The sequence below is a fragment of the Oryctolagus cuniculus genome, chromosome 4, assembly GCF_051225735.1.
Source record: "Oryctolagus cuniculus isolate XC-2025 breed Fujian yellow rabbit chromosome 4, ASM5122573v1, whole genome shotgun sequence".
NCBI lineage: Eukaryota > Metazoa > Chordata > Mammalia > Lagomorpha > Leporidae > Oryctolagus > Oryctolagus cuniculus.
Genome location: NC_142870.1, coordinates 122157862 through 122179381, shown reverse-complemented (window position 1 = coordinate 122179381; position 21520 = coordinate 122157862). Strand labels below are relative to the sequence as shown.

Genomic DNA, 21520 nt, shown 5'->3' with positions numbered 1-21520 from the left:
ATATGGCTGCCAGTTCGGATCCCTGCTGCTCCACTTCTGATCCAGCTCTGATGTGGCCTGGGAAAGTGGTGGAAGATGGCCCAAGTCCTTGGGTCCCTGCACCTGCCCTGGAAGAAGCTCCTGGCTCCTGGCTTCAGACCGGTGCAGGTCCAGATGTTGTGGCCAGTTGGGGAGTGAACCAGTGCAATGGGAGATCTCTCTCTCTCTCTCTCTCTGCCTCTCCTTCTTTGTGTAACTGACATCCAAATAAAGAAATAAATATTAAAAACATATATATATATAATTGTATTTAAGCAAAACTGCACTTCAGATGTGTTTTATTTATTTTTAATTAATTTGAAAGGCAGAGTGTCAGATACCATGCCGTGTGTGTGTGTGTGTGTGTGTGTGAGAGAGAGAGAGAGAGAGAGAGAGAGAGAGAGATCTGCCATTTCCTGGTTCATTCCCCAAATTGCCTCAACAGTCAACCCTGGGCCAAAGCCAGGAGCCAGGAACTCCATCCAGGTCTCCCACAAGGAGTTCAAGCACTTAGGCCATCTGCAGACATTTGTAAAATGATTCATGTACTCGCACCTAGGAAGCACTCCGAAGGAGCAGGAAGCAGGGTGAGAAAGCAGAAAGGGAGGGAGGGGCCTGCTGTTGACAAGCCTTGGTCCGGGATCACCTTACAACAAAGACTATTTGGAGAGAGAGCAGAAGGCGATGTCTGGGCCAGGGCAACGTGGGAGGCTGATGTGGCCGGTGCAAAGAGCTCAGGGGAGGAGGAAGGCCCTAGTGGGGGTGCTCGGGCAGGGCTCCTGCCTGCTCTCACTCTGCGTGGGAGAGGAGGGCATTTCAGAGTCAAACATTAATTCTTACAAAAACTTCAAACCTACACCAAAATGGAGGTAAGAGCAACGATGAACTCAGGGGATGGAGTTTTCAGCTGAGAAACCACACAGTCTGCCTTAAAAGGATTCCTCCAGCTGCCGTGTTCAGACTGAACGGCAGCAGTGAGCCGAGTTAGAGGCTATTACAACAACTCCATGGAGAAGAGGTGGCACTGAGACCTGGGGGAGGAGTGGAGGTTCTGGACCTGGTTTTGAAGGCAGCGACTACAAGATATGCTGAAAGATTAGAACCGGGGTGTTGGACAGTGGGGTCAAAGTGACGCTTTTGGCTAGAGTAACACAAGTTCCCACTTACTATGTGGAGAAGACTTGAGGAGGTTCTCAGGAGGAAGAACAAAAGCTCAGACATGAGATGTGAAGTTCCAGATGTCTGGGAGACAGCCAGGTCAGACCACCACAGGTGCAGTCTGCCTTGAGCACTGAGTGCAACGTGTGACACCTACCAAGAGCGAAGGGCACTTTGACATGAGAAAAATTGCTTGCAATAGATGGTTCACTCACTATTGCTTTTCCATGTTCCCTTTCAGGCACGACCTATATTTAATTTTTTTTGTGTCTGTGGGGAGCAACTCGGACTAGACTGTTACTGGAATTAAGACTTATTCTATGCATCTGCTCTCCCACAATATGGCGCTGGGAGAGGAGGAAACAGCTTCTACACAGCTGCCTCCAGTTCAACCAATAAACAGCAGGACCTGCTCCTGATTGGAGGAGAGCAGCGTACTCAGCGTGTGGGTAGCAGAGTTGGGATTGGTGGAAGAGGACTATAAAGGAGGAGAGAGACAACATGCACCAGGAACATCTAAGGGGAACACCTGTGCAGCCCCCGAGAGGGCCGGCCGGCGGTGTGCCGCTCCCCCGCGGAAGTGGGGAATGTGGCAGGGGGAACCGCCCTTCCACGGAGGTGGAAGGGATGGTAGCCAACCCGGGAAGAACCAGCAGCAAACCCGGGGAGGGCCGAGCAGACAAAAGAGCAGCGCAGGGTCTTGTGTCGTTCCTCCACGAAGACGGGGAGCAACAATGTCTGTAATACACAACAATTTATAATTCTTTAAACAGATTTTTTACAAACACTTCTCCACATTGTTACGTAGGCAAAATAACCGTGGTTAAAGGCTGCACTTGTATATAGCAGTGATTTTTATTTTAATAATTTGTATGTATTTATTTGAAAGTGGGAGGGGGAGAAAGAAGGATCTGGGATCTTCCATCTGCTGGTTCACTTCCCAAATGCTGGCAACAGACAGACAGGCTAAAGCCAGTAGCAGGGGACTTAATCCAGGTCTCCCACGTGGGTGGCAGGGACCCAAGTCCTTGGACAATTATCTGCAGCCACCCAGATGGCTGCCTCACAAGGTGGGCGTTAACAGGAAGCAGGACTGGAAGTTGAGTGGGAATTGGAACCTAGGGACTCAGGACTCCGATATGGGATGAAGCGTCCCAAGCAGCGACTTAACCGCTGCGCCAAAAGCCTCAGTAATATTATTAGTACTATTATTTTTAAAGAAAATGCTAAGATCAAAGGACCTCCTCTGTTCCATCCTGGTTACCAAAACAAACGCACTTGACCAGTTCCGCAAAGCGGCTGTAGTTTATCTTCCCAGTCGGCAGAGGGCGCACGGCAGCGGAGGCGCTGCTCTGCTCTGCTGGACGCTCCTCTCCCTTTCTCTCCCTCTCTCGCCCCGGAAGTGCTCTGCCGGCCCTGGCTGCCGGCGTGACTTTGAGCACTTAGAGCTGCGGAGCCGGCGGCTGAGCGGACGCGGGGCAGTAGGACTCGCACTCTCGTCCTGTTCCTGACATGAAGCTGCTGGGAGCCGCCGCCGCCGTGGCCTTGGGGCGCGGGCCGCTCTCGCGCGTCCCTGCCGTCCTAGGCTGGCAGAAGCTGCAGGTACTAGGGTCCGGCGAGCCTGCCCGTTCCCGGGACCTTGGGATCTCTCCCTTCGCTGGGACCTCCTGACTGGCAGCTCGGAATACGAGCGGTGGTGCCCCGGCGCTGAGAACACATGATTAGCGCATTCCCGAGCAGCCCATCGGGGCCTTGGGACGGGACCCCGATTGATGTTTGGTTGATTAAGCCTCTTAGTTACGGCATGCTGGAAGAGAAGTGTCTCGAGTGAAGATTAGACCGCTGAGGAATGTGTAGGTCTGGTCCTCGAACGCAGGACTCCTGTCTTGTTGGCTAGTGCTCTTTTTGCAGGATGTCCTGGGGCTGCCTGCCCCCTTTTTTCAGCCGGTCCTGGTTTTTTTGCTCAATTTGGCGATCCTTTTGTCATTTTTTTATCAGGCGTATAGAAGATTGAAGTTTGTAAATAAAAGCCTTAGGAGAAGGAGTAGTAGAGTTGGGTTGGGTGGATATTGAGCCTTTCCTCTCATGCAAATCTTGTTTGTTTTGCTCGCGGTATCCTTGGGTTTTACTCAACTAAGCGCTACCCAGCCATTTTCCGGGTAATTTTTATCCACGTGTTTTTTTTTTGGCAAGTTCATTTGTCTCCCTCCTCCAAGATGTGCCTACAGTGCATGTTGGAAATGTGCAGTTCTGTGTCGAGAAGTTGCGTCTTCATTCCATAAAATGAAGACCCCCTTGCGCATCAATAAAGTTAGAAAAGAAGATCCACCAACAGTGATTGTCTAGAGGGAACTGGAAGCCTTTTGGGCGCCACCTGGGAGCCGATGGCCCCACTGTGTAGAGTGCAGAAGTCCTTAAGTTCTGCCAGCTGTGAGTGCGGAGGAACGCAAAACTTGTATTTCCTGTTAAAGTCGTCAAGGAAACTTACCTTCGTGATTTTGTCAACCTCTGTGTATTTTCAAACCTGTAATATTTGACAAAGGTTTCTTCCCTAGTTTTTGTTAATTAACACTGAAGACTATATCTATCTTCTTTTGTAGTCTCTTTGGTTTCCAGAAGTTGGAGACTTAAACATTTCCCTTCTGCTTCTCCAAGCTATCTCATGTCTGTTGAGATTTATTGGAGGAAAGGTGTCAGCCAGATCCATTTTCGTTCCTGTTGTTAGCTCTTAGAAAAAGTGCATCAAATTGAGCTCTCTTATCTCTTCAGGTTAACTGGAGGACCTGCCGGTGGTGTTCATCAGGGATAATTCCTAATGAAAAAATACGAAATATTGGAATCTCAGCTCACATTGATTCTGGGAAAACTACATTAACAGAACGAGTGCTTTACTACACTGGGAGAATTGCAAAGATGCATGAGGTAAATGGTTCATGGTTTATTCCAGATTAATTAGAGCTTGATTTTAATTGTTTTGTAGTTATGATTTTATAAACTTAACAAAACCAGACTGATATACACATTGGTAACTGGCTCTTTAAAAAAAAAAAAGATTTATTTTATGTGAAAGAGTTACAGAGAAAGGTAGAGACAGAGAGGTCTTCCATCCACTGGTTCACTCCCCAAATGGCCGTAACGGCTGGAGCTGAACCAGTCCAAAGCCAAGAGTTTCTTTCCCATCTCCCACGTGGGTGCAGGGGCCCAAGAACTTGGACCATCCTCCACTGCTTTCCCAGGCACGTTAGCAGGGAACTGGATCAGAAATGGAGCAACCAAGACTTGAACTGGTACCCATATAGGATGCCGGTGCTACAGGCCGGGGGCTTTAACCTGCTGTGCTGCAGCGCCAGCCCCAGTAGAGGAGGTAGCTCAAATGGGCTCGGAAGGTATTTTTCAGACGTCTTTCTGATGTCATCCCAAGTAGACTGTCTTTTAAGACTGTCCTGTCAATATGACGTAACTTTCAGTAGCCATTAAGATGCTTTTTACATAATTTTTTTTTTTTGACAGGCAGAGTGGACAGTGAGAGAGAGAGACAGAAAGGTCTTCCTTTTCCGTTGGTTCACCCTCCAATGGCTGCTGTGGCCGGCGCACCGCACTGATCCGAAGCCCGGAGCCAGGTGCTTCTCCTGGTCTCCCATGGGGTGCATGGCCCAAGGACTTGGGCCATCCTCCACTGCCTTCCCGGGCCACAGCAGAGAGCTGGCCTGGAAGAGGGGCAACCGGGACAGAATCCGGCGCCCTGACCGGGACTAGAACCCTGGTATGCCGGTGCCGCAGGTGGAGGATTAGCCTAGTGAGCCGCGGCGCTGGCCTTTTTACATAATTTTTAATGATGTGGAAAATATCTACAGTGTTAAGTGGAAAAATGACTTTAAAATAGCTTAGTATGAATTTGTTTAAAAAATATGTACATCAGAAGATACTTAAGAGATCTTGAGAACTCTCCTGAAGGTATTACCGTATCAAGTAACTTAACACTCCAGTTCTTCAGATGAAGGTCACCTGGTTAGTCATGTGCTTTAAAAACTGAATTTTTCCTACCCAGGCCTCAGAACACACATGGAGAGAACTGAGAAAGATCTGTTCTCTGACCATCTGCTTGTGGACTAATGCAGGGGCAAGGGCGGTTCTAAACCAGGATGATTGCTCTGCCTTAGCAGTTCTTGAGGACAGCATTGATCAACTGGTTTGGCAGTTCATACTGGCAAATCCTGTAATCAGTTACCTGTTCAGTGAGATGGCGGGTTAAGTTGTTTGAGTTAACTGTGTTCTGGTTGCATATCAGTAAAGATTTCTTCTTGGAATGCAGGGCCAGAGCAATCTGATGTGCTGTGCTTTTGTCCAGGTGAAAGGTAAAGATGGAGTTGGTGCTGTCATGGATTCCATGGAACTGGAGAGACAAAGGGGCATCACCATCCAGTCAGCAGCCACCTATACCATGTGGAAAGATGTCAATATCAACATCATAGATACTCCAGGTGAAGTGGTTCTTGGTTTTATGGCAACCTCTTGGCAAAAGCACATTTGGGTTTTTCTTCTATGACCCAGTTAAGTCTTGAGTATCAAATAATTTAATACTCAAAAGTGTAACACTGAATTCCTACTAGAGAAACCTGGAATTATGTGGTTTCCTTAAAAAAAAAGTATAGATAAATCCTAAGTAGGTGGATTCTTGCCTTTTACGTATTCTAGAGGTGTGAGGTTCTCATAGATTTTTGAAGTGCTCTCATTGGGCTGTGGGTGAACAGTATTGGTGAATACAAGAATCTATATTCTAATTAGAAGCCTTACGTAATGAACAAAGATACAAAAACCTTAAATAATGCATATATCAAAATTCACATTGTTCTTTAAACCCTCATCTGTTTTTCCTTTTGCCGCATTTAGGGCACGTGGACTTCACAATAGAAGTTGAAAGGGCCCTGAGAGTGCTGGATGGTGCGGTCCTTGTTCTGTGTGCTGTTGGAGGGGTGCAGTGCCAGACCATGACAGTTAATCGCCAGATGAAGCGCTACAACGTTCCGTTTCTGACTTTCATTAACAAACTGGACCGAGCGGGCTCCAACCCGTCCAGGGCCCTGCAGCAGATGAGGTACGGAGCAGTGGGAAGGAGAGAGAGGGTGTGGTGAGCTGCACGGCACACCTTGTATCCACTGTCATGAAACTTCATCCTTCAGTTTTTCTTTTTATTCACCTGAGTGACTGACTGACCCCCATCAACCTAGTACTGAGTGTGGGAGTTTGCTCTGTGTGCAATCTCATCAGTTACCTTCTCTGTAAATGGGGCAGCTGTGACCTAAATTCCGTGAGGTTGGAGATGGATTCAGAAACAACCTGGTAATTTATACTTTCCTGCCGTAATTAGAGAAGTTCCGATCTAGATTAGATTCTAAAAATACTTGGTGTTGTATTTAGACAAACTGAGGGGATCTTCTTTGATCTCCACGTTTACTTTGAAGGATTTTAATGAATGCCCTTAGGTCCTGTGCTGTGGAGATGAACTTGCCATGCTTTCCACTGGTAACGTGTTTGCTAGGACAGCGGGTAAAATCTGGTGTTCGTAGCATTTTATATTTTGAATCAAACTGTGTATTCCCCATGCCTTTAAAAGGAGGGAAGGTTGACTTTTCACCTTTTGTGGATGTGCGGGTGTCACTGCGGAGTTCTTGGCAGAGCTGGTGGGAATGAGTATGGGAGGTAAAGTTTGTGGTGGTGGGGAGGCTGAGAGTGATGGATCTGATGACAGAAGTTCTGATGGGGTGACGTGTTTGAGGGTGCAGAAGGCAAATACTTGTTTTTTGCATGTGTGTAATATTGATGAAACTGAACATTGTCACTTTTTGTTCTTTCATTACTCATGCTTGTCAATAGGTGAACTCTCAACTAAGTCTTTTTCCGAATCCAAGAAGATTCTTTTAGCATGTATTTTATTACTTTCATTCTTCTTCTTCTACTCTTCTTCTTCTCTACTTCTGTGTATCTGTTTTTTCATTTTGTAACTCCCATTAAACAGATTTGGGGACTTCTTGGCCTGACCTCTTTTTCTTCATATTGTCTCCTCATTTTGCATTAGGTTATGAGAGAATGGTTGTGATTAATCTTCTAACTCACTAATTTGATAGCCATCTGTGTCTGTCACTTTAGCCTGTCTTTTAGAAAATAATTTCAGGCCCGCGCTGCAGCTCAATAGGCTAATCCTCCACCTAGCGGCACCGGCACACCGGGTTCTAGTCCTGGTCGGGTGGCCAGATTCTGTCCTGGTTGCCCCTCTTCTAGGCCAGCTCTCTGCTGTGGCCAGGGAGTGCAGTGGAGGATGACCCGAGTGCTTGGGCCCTGCACCCCATGGGAGACCAGGAGAAGCACCTGGCTCCTGCCTTCAGATCAGCGCGGTGCGCCAGCTGCAGCGCGCCAGCCATGGTGGCCATTGGAGGGTGAACCAACGGCAAAGGAAGACCTTTTTCTCTGTCTCTCTCACTATCCACTCTGCCTGTCAAAAAAAAGAAAAAGAAAAAAAAAGAAAAGAAAATAATTTCAGCTATTATGTGATTCTATGAACTTTTTTGTTACAACATCTTTATTTTTTAAAGATTTTATTGGGGCCAGTGCTGTGGCGCACTGGGTTAACGCCCTAGCCTGAAGCACCAGCATCCCATATGGATGCCGATTCGAGACCCAGCTGCTCCACTTCGATCCAGCTCTCTGCTATGGCCTGGGAAAGCAGTAGAAGATGGCCTGAGTCCTTGGGCCCCTGCACCCACGTGGGAGACCCGGAAGAAGCTCCTGCCTTCAGATCGGCGCTGCTCCGGCCGTTGGGGAGTGAACTTGCGGATGAAAGACCTCTCTCTCTCTGTCTCTCCTCTCTCTGTGTAACTCTTTCAAATAAATAAATAAATCTTTTTTAAAAAAGATTTTATTTATTTGAGTGGCAGAATTAGGGAGAGAGAGAGAGAAAGGTTTCCCATCTGCTAGTTCACTCCCCAGATGGCTGGGCTGATCCAAAGCCAGGAGCTTCTTCCAGGTCTCCCACATGGGTGCAGGGACCCAAGCACTTGGGCTATCTTCCGCTGCTTTCCTGGGCCACCAGCAGGAAGAGGTATCAAAAGAGGAGCAGCTGGACACAACCAGCACCCATATGAGATGCCAGTGCTGCAGGCGGAGATTTAACCTACCATGCCAAAATGCTGGCCCCTCAACATCTTTATTAATAGAAGTTATTTTCAAATATTTTCCTGCTTTTAGTAGCCGCCTTCTTGGAGGTTAGTACTATTTATAGGGCTCACACTTCTCTACTTCTCTTTGAAGCTTACTGATTTCCTTCAGGTATTTGGTGATTCTGAGCTGTCTGTCCATTCTTAGCTTCTTGGAGGACTGCAGGGCAGATGAAACAGTGGCAGGCAGGGCGTGTTTTTTCTGTAGTGTGAATCCTTGCTGAGAGCGCGGTTTCATTTTGGTGGTTCGGCTTGGTTAGCACACAGGTGATGAGGAGTATCTGACTTTAACTCCTACTCTGCATGAGGCTCCTCCCCAGACAGCTGTTCTCAGCTTTGCTGGAATCAGTCTGGGCCTGGGCATTCTACCATCCATCAGTTTCTAGACCAGCTACTCATTGACATGTTCTGCTTCTGAACTGCATATTCTGGGGATATGATGAGAAATCCCTTGTTTTGTGATTCTTTTTGTTGCCTTTGTGGGGATGTAGTCTCCTGGACTCCTTAAGTAGTTGGTTGTCAGTCTGTTCCAACTGCTTTATTTTTTTAAAAGATTATTTATTTGAAAGGCTGAGTGACAGGGAGATGGAGTGGGAGAGACACAGAGAGATACTGATTGATTTTCTATCCACTGGTTTGTTCTCCAAATGGCTGCAACAGCCAGCACTGGGTCAGGGTGAAACCGGGAGCCAGGAACTCCATGTGAGTCTCCGACATGGGTAGCAAGGACCCAAGCACTTAGGCCATCTTTGGCTTTCTTCTCAGGCCATTGGCAGAGAGCTGGATCAGAAGCAGGGCAACAAGACCTCTTGACCTCCTGCACCACACACAGCCCTCCCTGCCACCGACTGCTTTGTGTTCTCAGCTCTACAGTGTCTGCCAGTGATTTGTTTTTATCTTTATTTTCTCACTTCAGAGGGATTTGGGGGAGAAGAAAAGAGATAAACAAGTGTATTTTATTTTTCAGGTCTAAATTGAATCATAATGCTGCGTTTGTGCAGATACCCATTGGTCTGGAGGGCAATTTTAAAGGTATTATAGATCTCATAGAGCAACGAGCCATTTATTTTGATGGAGACTTTGGGTGAGTATTAGAAATACACTATTAAGCCTTTATATTTTAAAAACCATCCAAGAAAAGGAAAGGATCACTTCTTTAGGCATAAATATAAGTATCTTTTGAAATGTGGCTGGAAGAGTATTCTCTAAGATGATTTTCTTTAATGCCTTTAATTCTAGTTGTCATTCTTCTTTCTAAGAGTATGTTACTTTTTGAGTGATACATCACATTGTGGCCTGCATGGTGTGCTAGGTAGGAGGAGGCCTTCGAGTTGGGCTATTAATACAGTGTCTGTTTCCACTTGTTCATTCATCCGGTCTTCATTCTGCAGACTTACAGAGCAGCTGCTATGTCCTAGGTATGATAAAAACTGGGAAGAAAACAGATCATAAATGTGTTCTACTTCATAAGATCACAGAGGTAAAAAGATCAGTGTATAAGAACAGTTAAAATCATACAGCTGCAGTCTGGGAGATGTGAGAAGGAAATTGGCCAGTCAACGTTTGAGTGACTTTTGCATACAGAGTGCTGTAATTGCCAAGGGGTTCTCCAGCCTTAGCTGGCAAAACTCAGCCAGAGCTTGTTGAGTTTGTTGATTGCGTGTGCTGGGGCCTCCTCCAGAGAGGTGATTGAGTAGATCTAGAGTGGGGCTATAATTTACATTTTTGGAAAGCTCCCACTGTGAGTCTGCCGACCACACCTTCAATGGCACTGATCTAGACAGTGTGAGGAGTCAGAGTGGCCCTTTGTTCTGAGGAGTGACCCCGTTAGCCTGAGCGTTTCTCCAAAGGCACTTTCTGAGGCGTTTCCTCGGGAACCTGGGATTGCCGGTCTGGCAGGCGGGTGGATGGGATCGGTGAATGGTGGAGTTGGTCCTCAGCTGTCCTGTAGGCAGGAAGATGGTGGGGCGTCCCCTGGAGAAGCTGTTTCTCTTGCTCTGTGTGACACCTGAGTTTATCCACCACTCCATAGGATGCATGACCCAAGAAGGCAGGGGTTTTTGGTTGGTTTGTTTTGTTGTTCCCTGCTTTATTCACTTGTAGGTCTCCAGCTCTAGAACTGGCCTGCTGCATAATAGGGAATCAAAAACATTTGTAAATGATTGAATAAATACTTTTTTCCTGAATTGCCAGGGCACACGCTTCTGAAATAGAGGCTCTTTTTTATTTTGTTATTTTTGAGAGACAGATCTCCCATCTGCTGGCTCGTTCCCCAGATGCCCACATGCCCACAAAGGGTGGAGCTGTGCCAGGTGGAAGCCAGGAACCTGGAATGCAATCCAGGTCTCCCACATGGGTGGCAAAGACCAAAGTACTTGAGCCATTACCTGGTGCCTCTCAGGGTATACATTAGCAGGATGCTGGAATGGGGACTGGAGGTGAGACTCAAATTTGAACACTCAATTATGGGATGTTGGTGTCTCAGCTGGCAGCTTAACTGCTGGACCAAGCTCTTGCCCCTAAAGGAAAGGCTGTTAAGTTTTGCCATACATCAAAGTTTCTTAATGTACATACTCCCTTCCCCGCCCTAGACCACTGGATTTGTGTACTTGGAAAGTACTCCACATATTATTCTGGCACATGAGAGTCTAAACCAGGTGCTTGCCAGGAAAGATACAAGACCTGAAGGGCTGTAAAGAGTATCTTTAGGATATTAGGAGTTATTTTTTAACCATTTGGAATCAGCACGTTTTATCTTTTTCTATTTAGAATTTGTATTCTGGAAAGCATTTTTTGGCATTAATTTCCGTTTTTAAAGTAATAACTTATAAAACTTTCAGACTGGTATTTTCTAAATATCAAGTGTATCTTTTTGTCAGTTGTGTGTATTTTATTGGTGAGTCTTACCTGTTCGTGCTCTGGAGGTATAGAGAACTGGTGGACTGGTGGCAAAGCTGTAGAGGCTGTTAGGTTTTCTTTTTTTTTTTTTTTTTTAATTACAGATTGGGATAATCTATGTTAAAAATTTTGTAGTAGTTAGGTTTGTTATTAATGGCAAAGAATAGAGGAAGGTCTCTGATTCTGCTTGTTGGAGATCTTGATGTTCTAATTAATGAGATGATGGGTAATAGAATTTTCAGATGCTCAGATGGGCTTCAGACATGTTGGCTTTGAATTTTAGCTTTCCCACTTACTAGTAGTACAGCCGTGGGCAAGTTACCTTGCTTGTTTAGGTTAGTTTCCTCATCTGAAGATGCAGATAACAGAGCTATTTATGTGATGTGAAGACTAAGTAAGTAACTCATCAGATACCTAGTTTAAGGCTTGCTGCATTGTAGGTGTCTGATAAATGGATGCTCTTAATATTTTCCAAGCTTGCCAATTGTCAAATAATTAGAAGACAGTAAAAATAATCTATAGCTACACTGAAAAGAACTTTGGTCTTTGATTTAGTTGACACTTTGTCAAGTCATTGCTTTGAACCTTTAAAGTGTTTTGCACTATATAAATTCATTTTGGTTATCTAGAATACAGATAATAAACAAGTTTGAATTAAATTGGGAAGGACTATGTCATATCTTTCATCATTGCTGTAAAACATGAAGTACAGAAAAATAAATGTGGTATCTATAAAACTGTGTTTTCTTTTCCTTGTAGGGGATTGTCTTGAATTTTGGCTCTTCTCTTTACTAGAAGTATAACCCTGAACAAATTACTTGACCGGTTTAAGCATTTTTGCCCACTATTCTGTATGAATTTTAAAGATATCTGTTAGTCTTATTTATTATTTGAAGGCAAATACATCAGAGCTCTTACCTAAAAAGATTTTAACCATTAATCATCTTTTCCATTGTGCTTTGTATGTATGATTGGATGTCCCTAAAGTAACCCAGATGAACCATTTCTTTTCCTAGTCAGATTGTTCGATATGATGAAATTCCTGCGGAATTGAGGGCAGCAGCGGCTGACCACCGGCAGGAGCTGATTGAGTGTGTTGCCAATTCAGATGAGCAGCTTGGTGAACTGTTTCTGGAAGAAAAAATCCCCTCAGCTTCTGATATAAAGGCAAGTGGTCTCAAAAAAGTCCTGTATTAACAAAAATGATATATTTAATATTTTTTTTTGTGGGCGGGGGACATGATGCTTTTATGCGTTGACTTTATTAGTGAAAGCTGAGAAAATTTATTTAGCATAATTGATTTTCTCAAAAAATACTGAACATAGTATATTACTTTTTCTTTACATGGTGAGTTATGTAATATCTTAAAAAGGAGTCGTAGTTTATACTAGAAAAAATATACAGTCAACCTCTTGGTATATCCTAATAATAAAGAAAAAAATATGGAAAGTTTCAGGTAGACTAAGAGATGAGGCTGCTAAATGTTCGTGGAGTAAACATTGGTGTTTACACTGTTGTCATATACAGAAAGCCTTATAGATCCCCTCACGTAATCATTCAGCTCTTTAAAAAGAAGAGCCCTAAGACTGATTTTTTTTTAAGATTTTACTTACTTATTTGAGAGGTAGAGTTAGAGAGACAGAGAGAAAGGTCTTCCATCCGCTAGTTGACTCCCCAAATGGCCACAAAGGTTGGAGCTGAGCTGATCTGAAGCCAAGAGCTTCTTTCCAGTCTTCCACGTGGGTGGGTGTAGGGGCCCAAGTTCTTGGGCCATCTTCCACTACTTTCCCATGCCATGCACAGAAAGCTGGATTGGAAGGGGAGCAGCCAGGACACGAATTGGTGCCCAAATGGGGTGCCGGTGCTGCAGGCGGAGGCTTACTCTACTCTGCCATAGTGCCGGCCCAATACTCATTTTTTAACTGGTGTTTCTCCAAAGATGTACAAATGGATTATACATGAAAAGATGTTCAGCCTCACTGTTCATTAGAAAAATGCAAATCAAACCACAGTGAGATACTTAATACCCATTAGGATGGCTGTTATTAAATGTCCATCAGTGACTGAATACATAAACAAAATGTGATCTACACATACAGAGGAATATTATTCAGCCACAAGTTCTATATATTCCAACTTGGATGAATCTTGAAGACATTCTAAGTGAAATAAGCTGATGCAGAAGGATAAGTTTTGTCTGCTTCCACTTATATTAAGTACCTAGAATAGTCAAATTCATAGACAGTAGAATAGTGGTTAGGGGAGGGCTTAATTAGGGATTATTTTATGGGTGTAGAGTTTTAGTTTAGGATGATGAAAAACTCCCAAATATGGATAGTGTGTTAATAGCACAACATTATGAATGTACTTAATGCTATTGAACTTAAACATGGTTAAAATGGTACATTTTATCATGTGTATTTTACCATAATAATACTTTTTTAAAACTTGCTATTCATTTTCCTAAACCATTTGGTATACTTAGATATCAGCTAAATAATTGTTATGTGTAAATATTGCACTCATGGAGTTTATAATATATCAGACACATAGGGAAAGAACTGTATTGAAACTATGATGCTTACTAATAAATTTTTTTCTGCTATCCAAGCTGGGTCCAAAACTTGTTACTTGAGTCTTTTAGCATTCACAAAGGTTTTAACACCTTTTTTTTATGAACAGGGGAACTCTAGGTAGGAAGATATAGGTCTAGCCCTATTTTTTTCTTTTTTAGATTTTGCTTATTTATTTATTTATTTATTTATTTATTTGAGAAGTAGAGTTACAGAGAGAGTAGGAGACAGAGAGAAAGGTCTTCCATCCACTGGGTCATTCCCCAAATGACCACAATAGCCAGAGCTGAGCCAATCTGAAGCCAGGAGCCAGGAACTTCTTCCAGGTCTTCCATGTGGATGCAGGGACCCAAGCCCTTGGGCCGTCTTCTTCTGCTTTCTTAGGCCATTAGAAGGGAACTGAATTGGAAGAGGAGCAGCTGGGACATGAATTGGCACCCATAGGGGATGCCGGCACTGCAGGTGGAGGCTTAGCTTACTACGCAGCACTGACCCAAGGTCTAGCCCTAAATAAAGTCAAGCACTGAATCCTGGGAACCACATTAGAGAGACTTTTTTTTTTTTTTAATCTGTTAAAGGCAATGTTCTGGGGCTCTCCCAAGACCACTCACAGGTTCATTGACTCATTGGGGGGAGTCATGGGACTCGCTGCATAGTCAGATTCATGATTATGACTTCATTATGGTGAAAGGATACACAGCAGAACCAGCATTGGAAAACGGCACGTGAGGTGAAGTCTGGAGGAGACCACAGCTTCCAGAGACCTCCCAGTGGGGCCACACAGGCCTGCTGATTTCCTGTAGCAGGCAGTTGTGACAGCACCTGTGACATGTTGTCTACCAAGAAACTCAGTTTCCAAGGTTTTTACTGGGGTGTGGTCACATGGATACCCTTTCAGTGTACTGAAATTCCAGAAGGGAAGCAAGTGACCACACTGTTCAAACAATGTAAAGACCAAACCATTCTTAGCAGTTTTTTGAGTGATGGGGATCCTGTTGAAGTCCAAAGGCAAGTTTCAGTCCTGCTGTATTTGCTTTTTTCTGCATAGAATTCTTTGATGTATTTCAGTTTCTGTTTGTAGTTGGATATATTATTAGGGGGAGCAGAAAAGCAAGAGCCTTTTTCTTTCTTTTTTTTTTTTAAAGGTTTATTCACTTATTTGAAAGGTAGTTAGGGAGGGAGAGAGAGAGATCTTTCATCTGCTGGTTCTCTCCTCTAATGGCCAAAATAGCCAGGGATGGGCCAGGCTGAAGCCAGAGCCAGTAACTCCATCCAGGATTCCCACATAGTGACAGGGGCCAGATACTTGGGCCATCTTTCACTGCTTTCCCATGCACATTACCAGGGTGCTGGATCACAAGTGGAACAGCCTGGACTTGAACCAGCACTCAGATGGGATGTTGTTGTCCCAGGCTGTGATTCAACCCACTGCACTGAGCACAAGCCCCTTTATGATAGTTTCGCAGTAATTGCTCACTTCTGCATGTTTTTCCTTATTTCATGCTACCTGTTAATGTTCATCTGTTATCACACTTTTCACTGGTTAGAAGTTGTGGCTGTGAAATTTGGCTTTAAGGTTTTTGTGATGACTAGTGTTCTGTTTTTTCATGCAGACTACAAAATAATTGTATACAGCCTCCACATTTCTGCAGTGACAGCTTGCCACCATTGCACTGTTGTTGGCCACTCCCAGCTGCTGGAGCTGCAGTTCCACTGTGGATTTTCAGGCCTGCGCAGCCCACCGAATGCATGGATGCTGCATACACTAAGGGCTGGGCCAGGACCTCTAGGTCCTTATTTTAGAGAATGATACTATCACAACCTGAAATTTATTTCCTTTAAAGATTTATTTATTTGTTTGAAAGGCAGAATTACAGAGAAGGAGAGAGATCTTCCATCTGGTGGTTTATTCCCCAAATGGCCACCATGGCTGGAGCTGGGCTGTTCCAGAGCCAGGAGCTTCTTCCAGGTCTCCCACATGGGTGCCAGGGGGCCAAGCTCTTGGGCCATCTTCAGGTGCTTTCCCAGGCCTTAAATGGTCCCATGACTTTAAATTGTGAGTGATTTGTTCTATTTGGTTTCCTGTGTTCATGTTCTTAAAAAAAATTCAAATACTTCTAGTAGAATATACTTCAATATGGCTTAAAAGTATATAATAAAGTTGTACACTAAGAAAACTGTTACATATTTGTCTTATGCATAGTTCTCTTAGTTCTCTTCCTCCCTCCACCCTAAAATTGGTTGCCCAGTTAATAGTTTCTGGTGTATCCTTCTAGAGATTTTTATTTTACATAGTTGTTTTCATATTGTTTTTTCTATGTGTTTTTTTTTTCCAAATTGAGAATTAGTGATTCCAAGAATATTTAAAGCAAGTTATACAGTGAGTCACTTCCTGGCTTGGAGAAAAGGAGATTATATTTTTTGTCTATTTGTATTTTGACCTGAGGTTATTAGGAAACTGATTTTAGTCTCCACTAGAGTCAGCACTGCACAGTTAGTTTTATTTATATGTGTGTGATAATTGACCTGAATCACAAAATGTAATTTTTACATTGACTGAGCATCACATATTTTATTTTCTTTTGTAGCTTGCAATCCGAAGAGCTACCCTAAGTAGGTCATTTACTCCTGTGTTTTTGGGAAGTGCCTTGAAGAACAAAGGAGTTCAGCCTCTTCTAGATGCTGTTTTAGAATATCTTCCAAATCCATCAGAGGTCCAGAATTATGCTATTCTCAATAAAGAGGAGTAAGTCTTAGAAACTGAATCTTAGTTTCTGCAAACTTTAATACATGTGCTGTGTGAAGGAATTTAATGGTGGTTCTTCTACTTAGTTTGTAATTTTCATAATTTATAAAAATCAATAGCTATTTTTATTTGGGTAATAATTTTGGCATATCAAAAAATATTTATTACCAGTGCCTTTATCATCCTGTATTTGTTAGATATATGATTCGTTGGGGCTGGTGCTGTGGCACAGCAGGTGAAGTCCCACCTGCAATGCCAGCACCTCTATGGGCGCCAGTGAAGTGCCGGCTGCTCCACTTCCAATCAAGCTCCCTGCTGATGGCCTTGGAAAAGCAGTGCAAGATGGCCCAAGTGCTTGGGACCCTTCACCCACATGAGAGACGCAGATCAAGTGCCTGGCTCAGTCCTGGCTGTGAACTCCTAGGGAGTGAACCAGCAGATGGGAGTCTGTCTGTCTGTCTGTCTGTCTCTCTCTCTCTCTCCCCCCCCCTCCCTCTCTCCTCCCCACCTTCCCCCTTACCTCCAACTCTTTCAAATAAATCAGTCTTTTTTTTTTCTTTTAAAGAAGTATGATTGAAGTTTTAAGAAGGTTTTTAAAGCTTTCATTGATTATTTTTCCTTTCTTTCTCTACTAGATCAGTTCTGTATTTTCTCGTCTATTCTGCTCCTGTCTCTTCTTAGTAACCAAGCCCTAATGACCTATTTGTATTGATCGTCAGTGAAATTTCGCATGTCTATGAGGTCCAAAATGTTTAATGTGTGACTTTTCTCAGATAATACTCTTTGATGAAACAAATCGCTATAAAAGAAATATCTCAGATTTATATTTCTTTTATTTTTAGTGACTCAAAAGAGAAAACCAAAATTTTAATGAACTCAGAAAGAGACAGTTCCCACCCATTTGTAGGCCTGGCTTTCAAACTGGAGGTAAGTTGTTTTCTGATGTATTCAACTGCTACCTGTAGGTGTTTTCTTTTTGAATTTTATTTCTATTACAAAATAACTTTGTGCCCTTTTTGAAAGTAGAAAGAACAGATATTTTCAATGTGTTAACACTACTAGAACTTTGTTACTAGATACATTTCCTTCTAGTCCCTTCTCTTTGCAGTTTTAACGGATAAATTTTGGGGTGAGTGTCATAGAAGTTAAGATGCTGTTTGGGATGTCTGCATCTTATATAGGTGTGTATGGGTTTGAGTCCCAGCTCCGCTTCAGACTCCAGCTGCTTGCTAACGTACACCTTAAGAAGCAGCAGGTGATGGTTCTAGTTGTGTCCCTGCCGCCTGTGTGGGACATGGGGATGGATTTCTGGGTTCCTGGCTCCTGGCTCCTGGCTTGTCCAGCCCCAGCTCTCTCTGTTTGTGGCATCTTAGGGAGTGAACTAGCAGATTGAAGATCTCTCTTGGTCTGTCTCTTGTCTGACTGGCCTTCTCTCTGCCCTTAAAATGAAATGAAAATAAATTTTAAAAATTAAAGAAGTAAAGCCGACGCCGTGGCTCACTAGGCTAATCCTCCGCCTTGCGGCGCCGGCACACCGGGTTCTAGTCCCAGTCCGGGCGCCGGATTCTGTCCCAGTTGCCCCTCTTCTAGGCCAGCTCTCTGCTATGGCCCGGGAGTGCAGTGGAGGATGGCCCAAGTCCTTGGCCCTGCACCCGCATGGGAGACCAGGAGAAGCACCTGGCTCCTGCCATCGGATCAGTGTGGTGTGCCGGCTGCAGCGCGCTGGCCGCAGCAGCCATTGGAGGGTGAACCAACAGCAAAAGGAAGATCTTTCTGTCTCTCTCTGTCTTACTGTCCACTCTGCCTGTCAAAAAAAAAAAAAAAAAAAAAAAAAGTATAATTTTTTACATAAATCAAGCTGTTTAAGTTTGTCTTCGTTTTTTCATTTAACATCATAATAAGTATGGCTTGTATTTATGTAACTAATTTGAGCATTTTGAATGACATAATATTTCATCAAGTAGATAATATCATGATTTGCTGAAATCTTCTAGTTGTACATTTATACTGTTTCTAGTTTTTTCCTATTATAGTTGACATTGGGTCCAGTTTTATGTGGGTGCAGGGGCCCAAGGACTTGGGCCATCTTCTACTGTCTTCCCAGGCTATAGCAGAGTTAGATTGGAACTAGAGCAGTTGGCACTTGAACCAGTGCCCATATGGGATGCTGGCACTGTACGTGGAGGATTTATCTGCTACACCACAGCACTGGCCCCTAGAAAGGCCTTTGTATAAGTTTATTTTAAGTAACTTGGAGAGTTGTACAGATATAATTTATCTATTACTGACTTGTGCATGAGAGTTTAAGAAAATCAGTTTCAATATTTGAAGAAATAACTGGAATGCTAATTGAAAGAGATGAATCTTTGTAAGCATTGAGTATTATTTAAAAATCTTTTTTTTTTTTTTTTAACATTTATTTATTTGAAAGAGCTACACAGAGAGAGGAGAGGCAGAGAGGTCAGTCTTCCATCTGCTGGTTCACTCTCCAATTGGCTGTAACGGCCAGAGCTGGGCTGATCCGGAGCCAGGAGCCAGGAGCTTCCTTCAGGTCTCCCATGTGGGTGCAGGGGCCCAAGGACTTGGGCCATCCTCCACTGCTGTCCCAGGCCATAGCAGAGAGCTGGATCAGAAGTGGAGCAGCTGGGTCTTGAACCGGCACCCATATGTGATGCCAGCACTTCAGGCCAGGCCGTTAACCTGCTGTGCCACAGTACTGGCCCCTTAACAATCATTTCGGAGGAAGCAGGAATATGTTGGATTGTTTGAGATCAAAAAAAAAAAAAAAATCAAGTCATTAAGTTTATCTAATTGATGTTCAAGCTACTCTTAAATTAGTTATGTCAACAAGCTGAAACACTCATAAGATGGACTGCTATAATTTGGAGGGAATATTTGGAGGTAGTTGTCAAGTTTTCCTTTTAATTTTGATTCTTAATGCTTCTTTTTATTCTTTATTCCCTTACCCAATCTTGATTTCTAGGCAGGTCGATTTGGACAGTTGACTTATGTCCGCAATTACCAGGGAGAGCTGAAGAAGGGTGACACCATCTATAACACACGGACTGGAAAGAAAGTGCGGGTACAACGGCTGGTTCGCATGCATGCTGACATGATGGAGGCAAGTGCGGCTCCTTGTAAGAGCAGACACTTCTCCACTGCTGGTGAAGCAGATCTGCCTTCTTGGTATCCTGAGCCCCACCAGAAAGTTATTTCTGGTTGAGCAAATGTGTTTTCTTAGCTTTTTCCTTTTTTACTAAGACTAAGATGTCTTACAATTCTGATCTGGTTCTTGGTTACAGGCTGAATTAGCAGATGTTAACTCATTTAATAACACTGGTTTATGAGATAATTTTTTTTTTTTTAAAGATCTCATTTATTTGAGAGGTAGAGCTACAGAGGGAGAGACAGAAAGGTCTTCCATCTGTTGCTTCACTCCCCAAACGGCTGCAACAGCCAGAGCTGGGCCGATCTGAAGCCAGGAGCCAGGAGCTTCTTCCAGGTCTCACACATGGGTGCAGGGGCCCAAGCACTTAGGCCATCCTTTGCTACTTTCCAAGGCCATAGCAGAGAGTTGATTAGAAGAGGAGCAGCCAGGACACGAACTGTCAACCATATGGGGTGCTGGCACTGCAGGTGGAGGCTTAACCTACTATGCCACAGCACCAGCCCCTTTGAAATAGTTTTATTTTCTCAATGGCTGAGGTTCAGGAAGAGAGAGAGTTCCCTAAGATGCAGAACACTGGTTTCAGTGCTTTTCTTTTTCTTTGAGATTTAAAAGCAAGGTTTATGAGAGTCAGAGACCTCCAGCCAGAGTGGCACGGAGTGGGGCTACCACGAGGGGAAAAAACCCCCAAAGAGCCCATGACACTGGGTTTTTAAGAAAGATTAAAAAGATAAAAACTTGACAATCAGACTGACATTCAGTTACAAGAGGGGACAAAAAACTATCAAAAGACCTCATTTACAGTCTTTCATCCTGTTTGGCTTGCTCATGATAAAACAAAAGAGCCATAACAAAGGTGGGCTGCCTAACTTGTTTTATAGTAAACTGGGAGCTCAGAGAGTGGAGTCACCACTCCCTAGCTGTTCTCATGATAGGATTGAGGTTTTAAACCTTCAGGTAAATTCTGGTACTGGTATGGTATTGAGGGGGTTCTACAATAAGAATAAAAGCTTGGGGGTTAAACAGGGCTTTATGACTGCCATATTTCAGAAAGTCAAGTCACCAAATAATGTGAAAAATTATTTGTGCCTGCCCATTCCTTGGGCAGGCACACTTCTGACCTTGCTAAGAATAGCTTTTGGGGGAAACATTTTCCACCCTCAATTTCCACTGACTTCCTGTTAACCCATCTGACTCTCACATCCCCACCCCCCCAGAAGAATGGACCCTAATTTCTGTTAGGGGGACTGGGTGATGATCACTGTGGCTGCTTCATGCTGAAAAGGGGCATCATTGGAAATGAGAGTCAAGACAGGGTTCCAGCAGGAGCTGGCTTCTGGAGGGGAACAGCTTAGAGTGACAGCTTGCAGAAACTGCTTCCATCTGAGGTTTCATATGCATAGCCATCTAGAATTTCACTGTCTCAAGTCTGGAAAAATTAATCCATCAAGCAGTTTAAACTCAGTGTAAAACAAAGAGAGTAGGGGAACTGAGAAAGGTGCTGTCTAAACCATCAGCAAGTTTTCCTCTTGAGAGGCAAATGGAAACTGACAGAAGGAGGCTTAATAATAATCAGGTGGGCTTTAAGGCCTGGCTAGGTATGCAGCCCAGGCCTGCCTATCTCTTTGCATGGGCTACTGGAAGAGCCATCATAAGGGAGGTGTGAACCTCCGTAGGGAAGGCACCCTGTTAGCTTCCATTACCTAGCTCACCCGGAAGGAAAGCTGGCTTGAAGAGAAGGTAGGTAGC

The 21520-nt window shown here is 43.9% G+C and overlaps 1 protein-coding gene across 1 annotated transcript in view; it reads left to right on the top strand.

Annotated features, from left to right (window-relative positions):
* Positions 1–2588: 2588 nt before the first annotated feature.
* The window catches only part of GFM1 (G elongation factor mitochondrial 1), a 48736-nt gene continuing 29804 nt past the window's right edge, over positions 2589–21520 (top strand). Inside the window, exons 1-9 of the mRNA XM_002716331.6 lie at positions 2589–2778; positions 3946–4098; positions 5525–5657; positions 6067–6271; positions 9355–9471; positions 12302–12452; positions 16448–16605; positions 17448–17532; positions 19589–19726. Coding sequence (XP_002716377.3) covers positions 2689–2778; positions 3946–4098; positions 5525–5657; positions 6067–6271; positions 9355–9471; positions 12302–12452; positions 16448–16605; positions 17448–17532; positions 19589–19726 — 1230 coding nt within the window. The 5' untranslated portion in view covers positions 2589–2688. The remainder of the gene's footprint in view (positions 2779–3945; positions 4099–5524; positions 5658–6066; positions 6272–9354; positions 9472–12301; positions 12453–16447; positions 16606–17447; positions 17533–19588; positions 19727–21520) is intronic.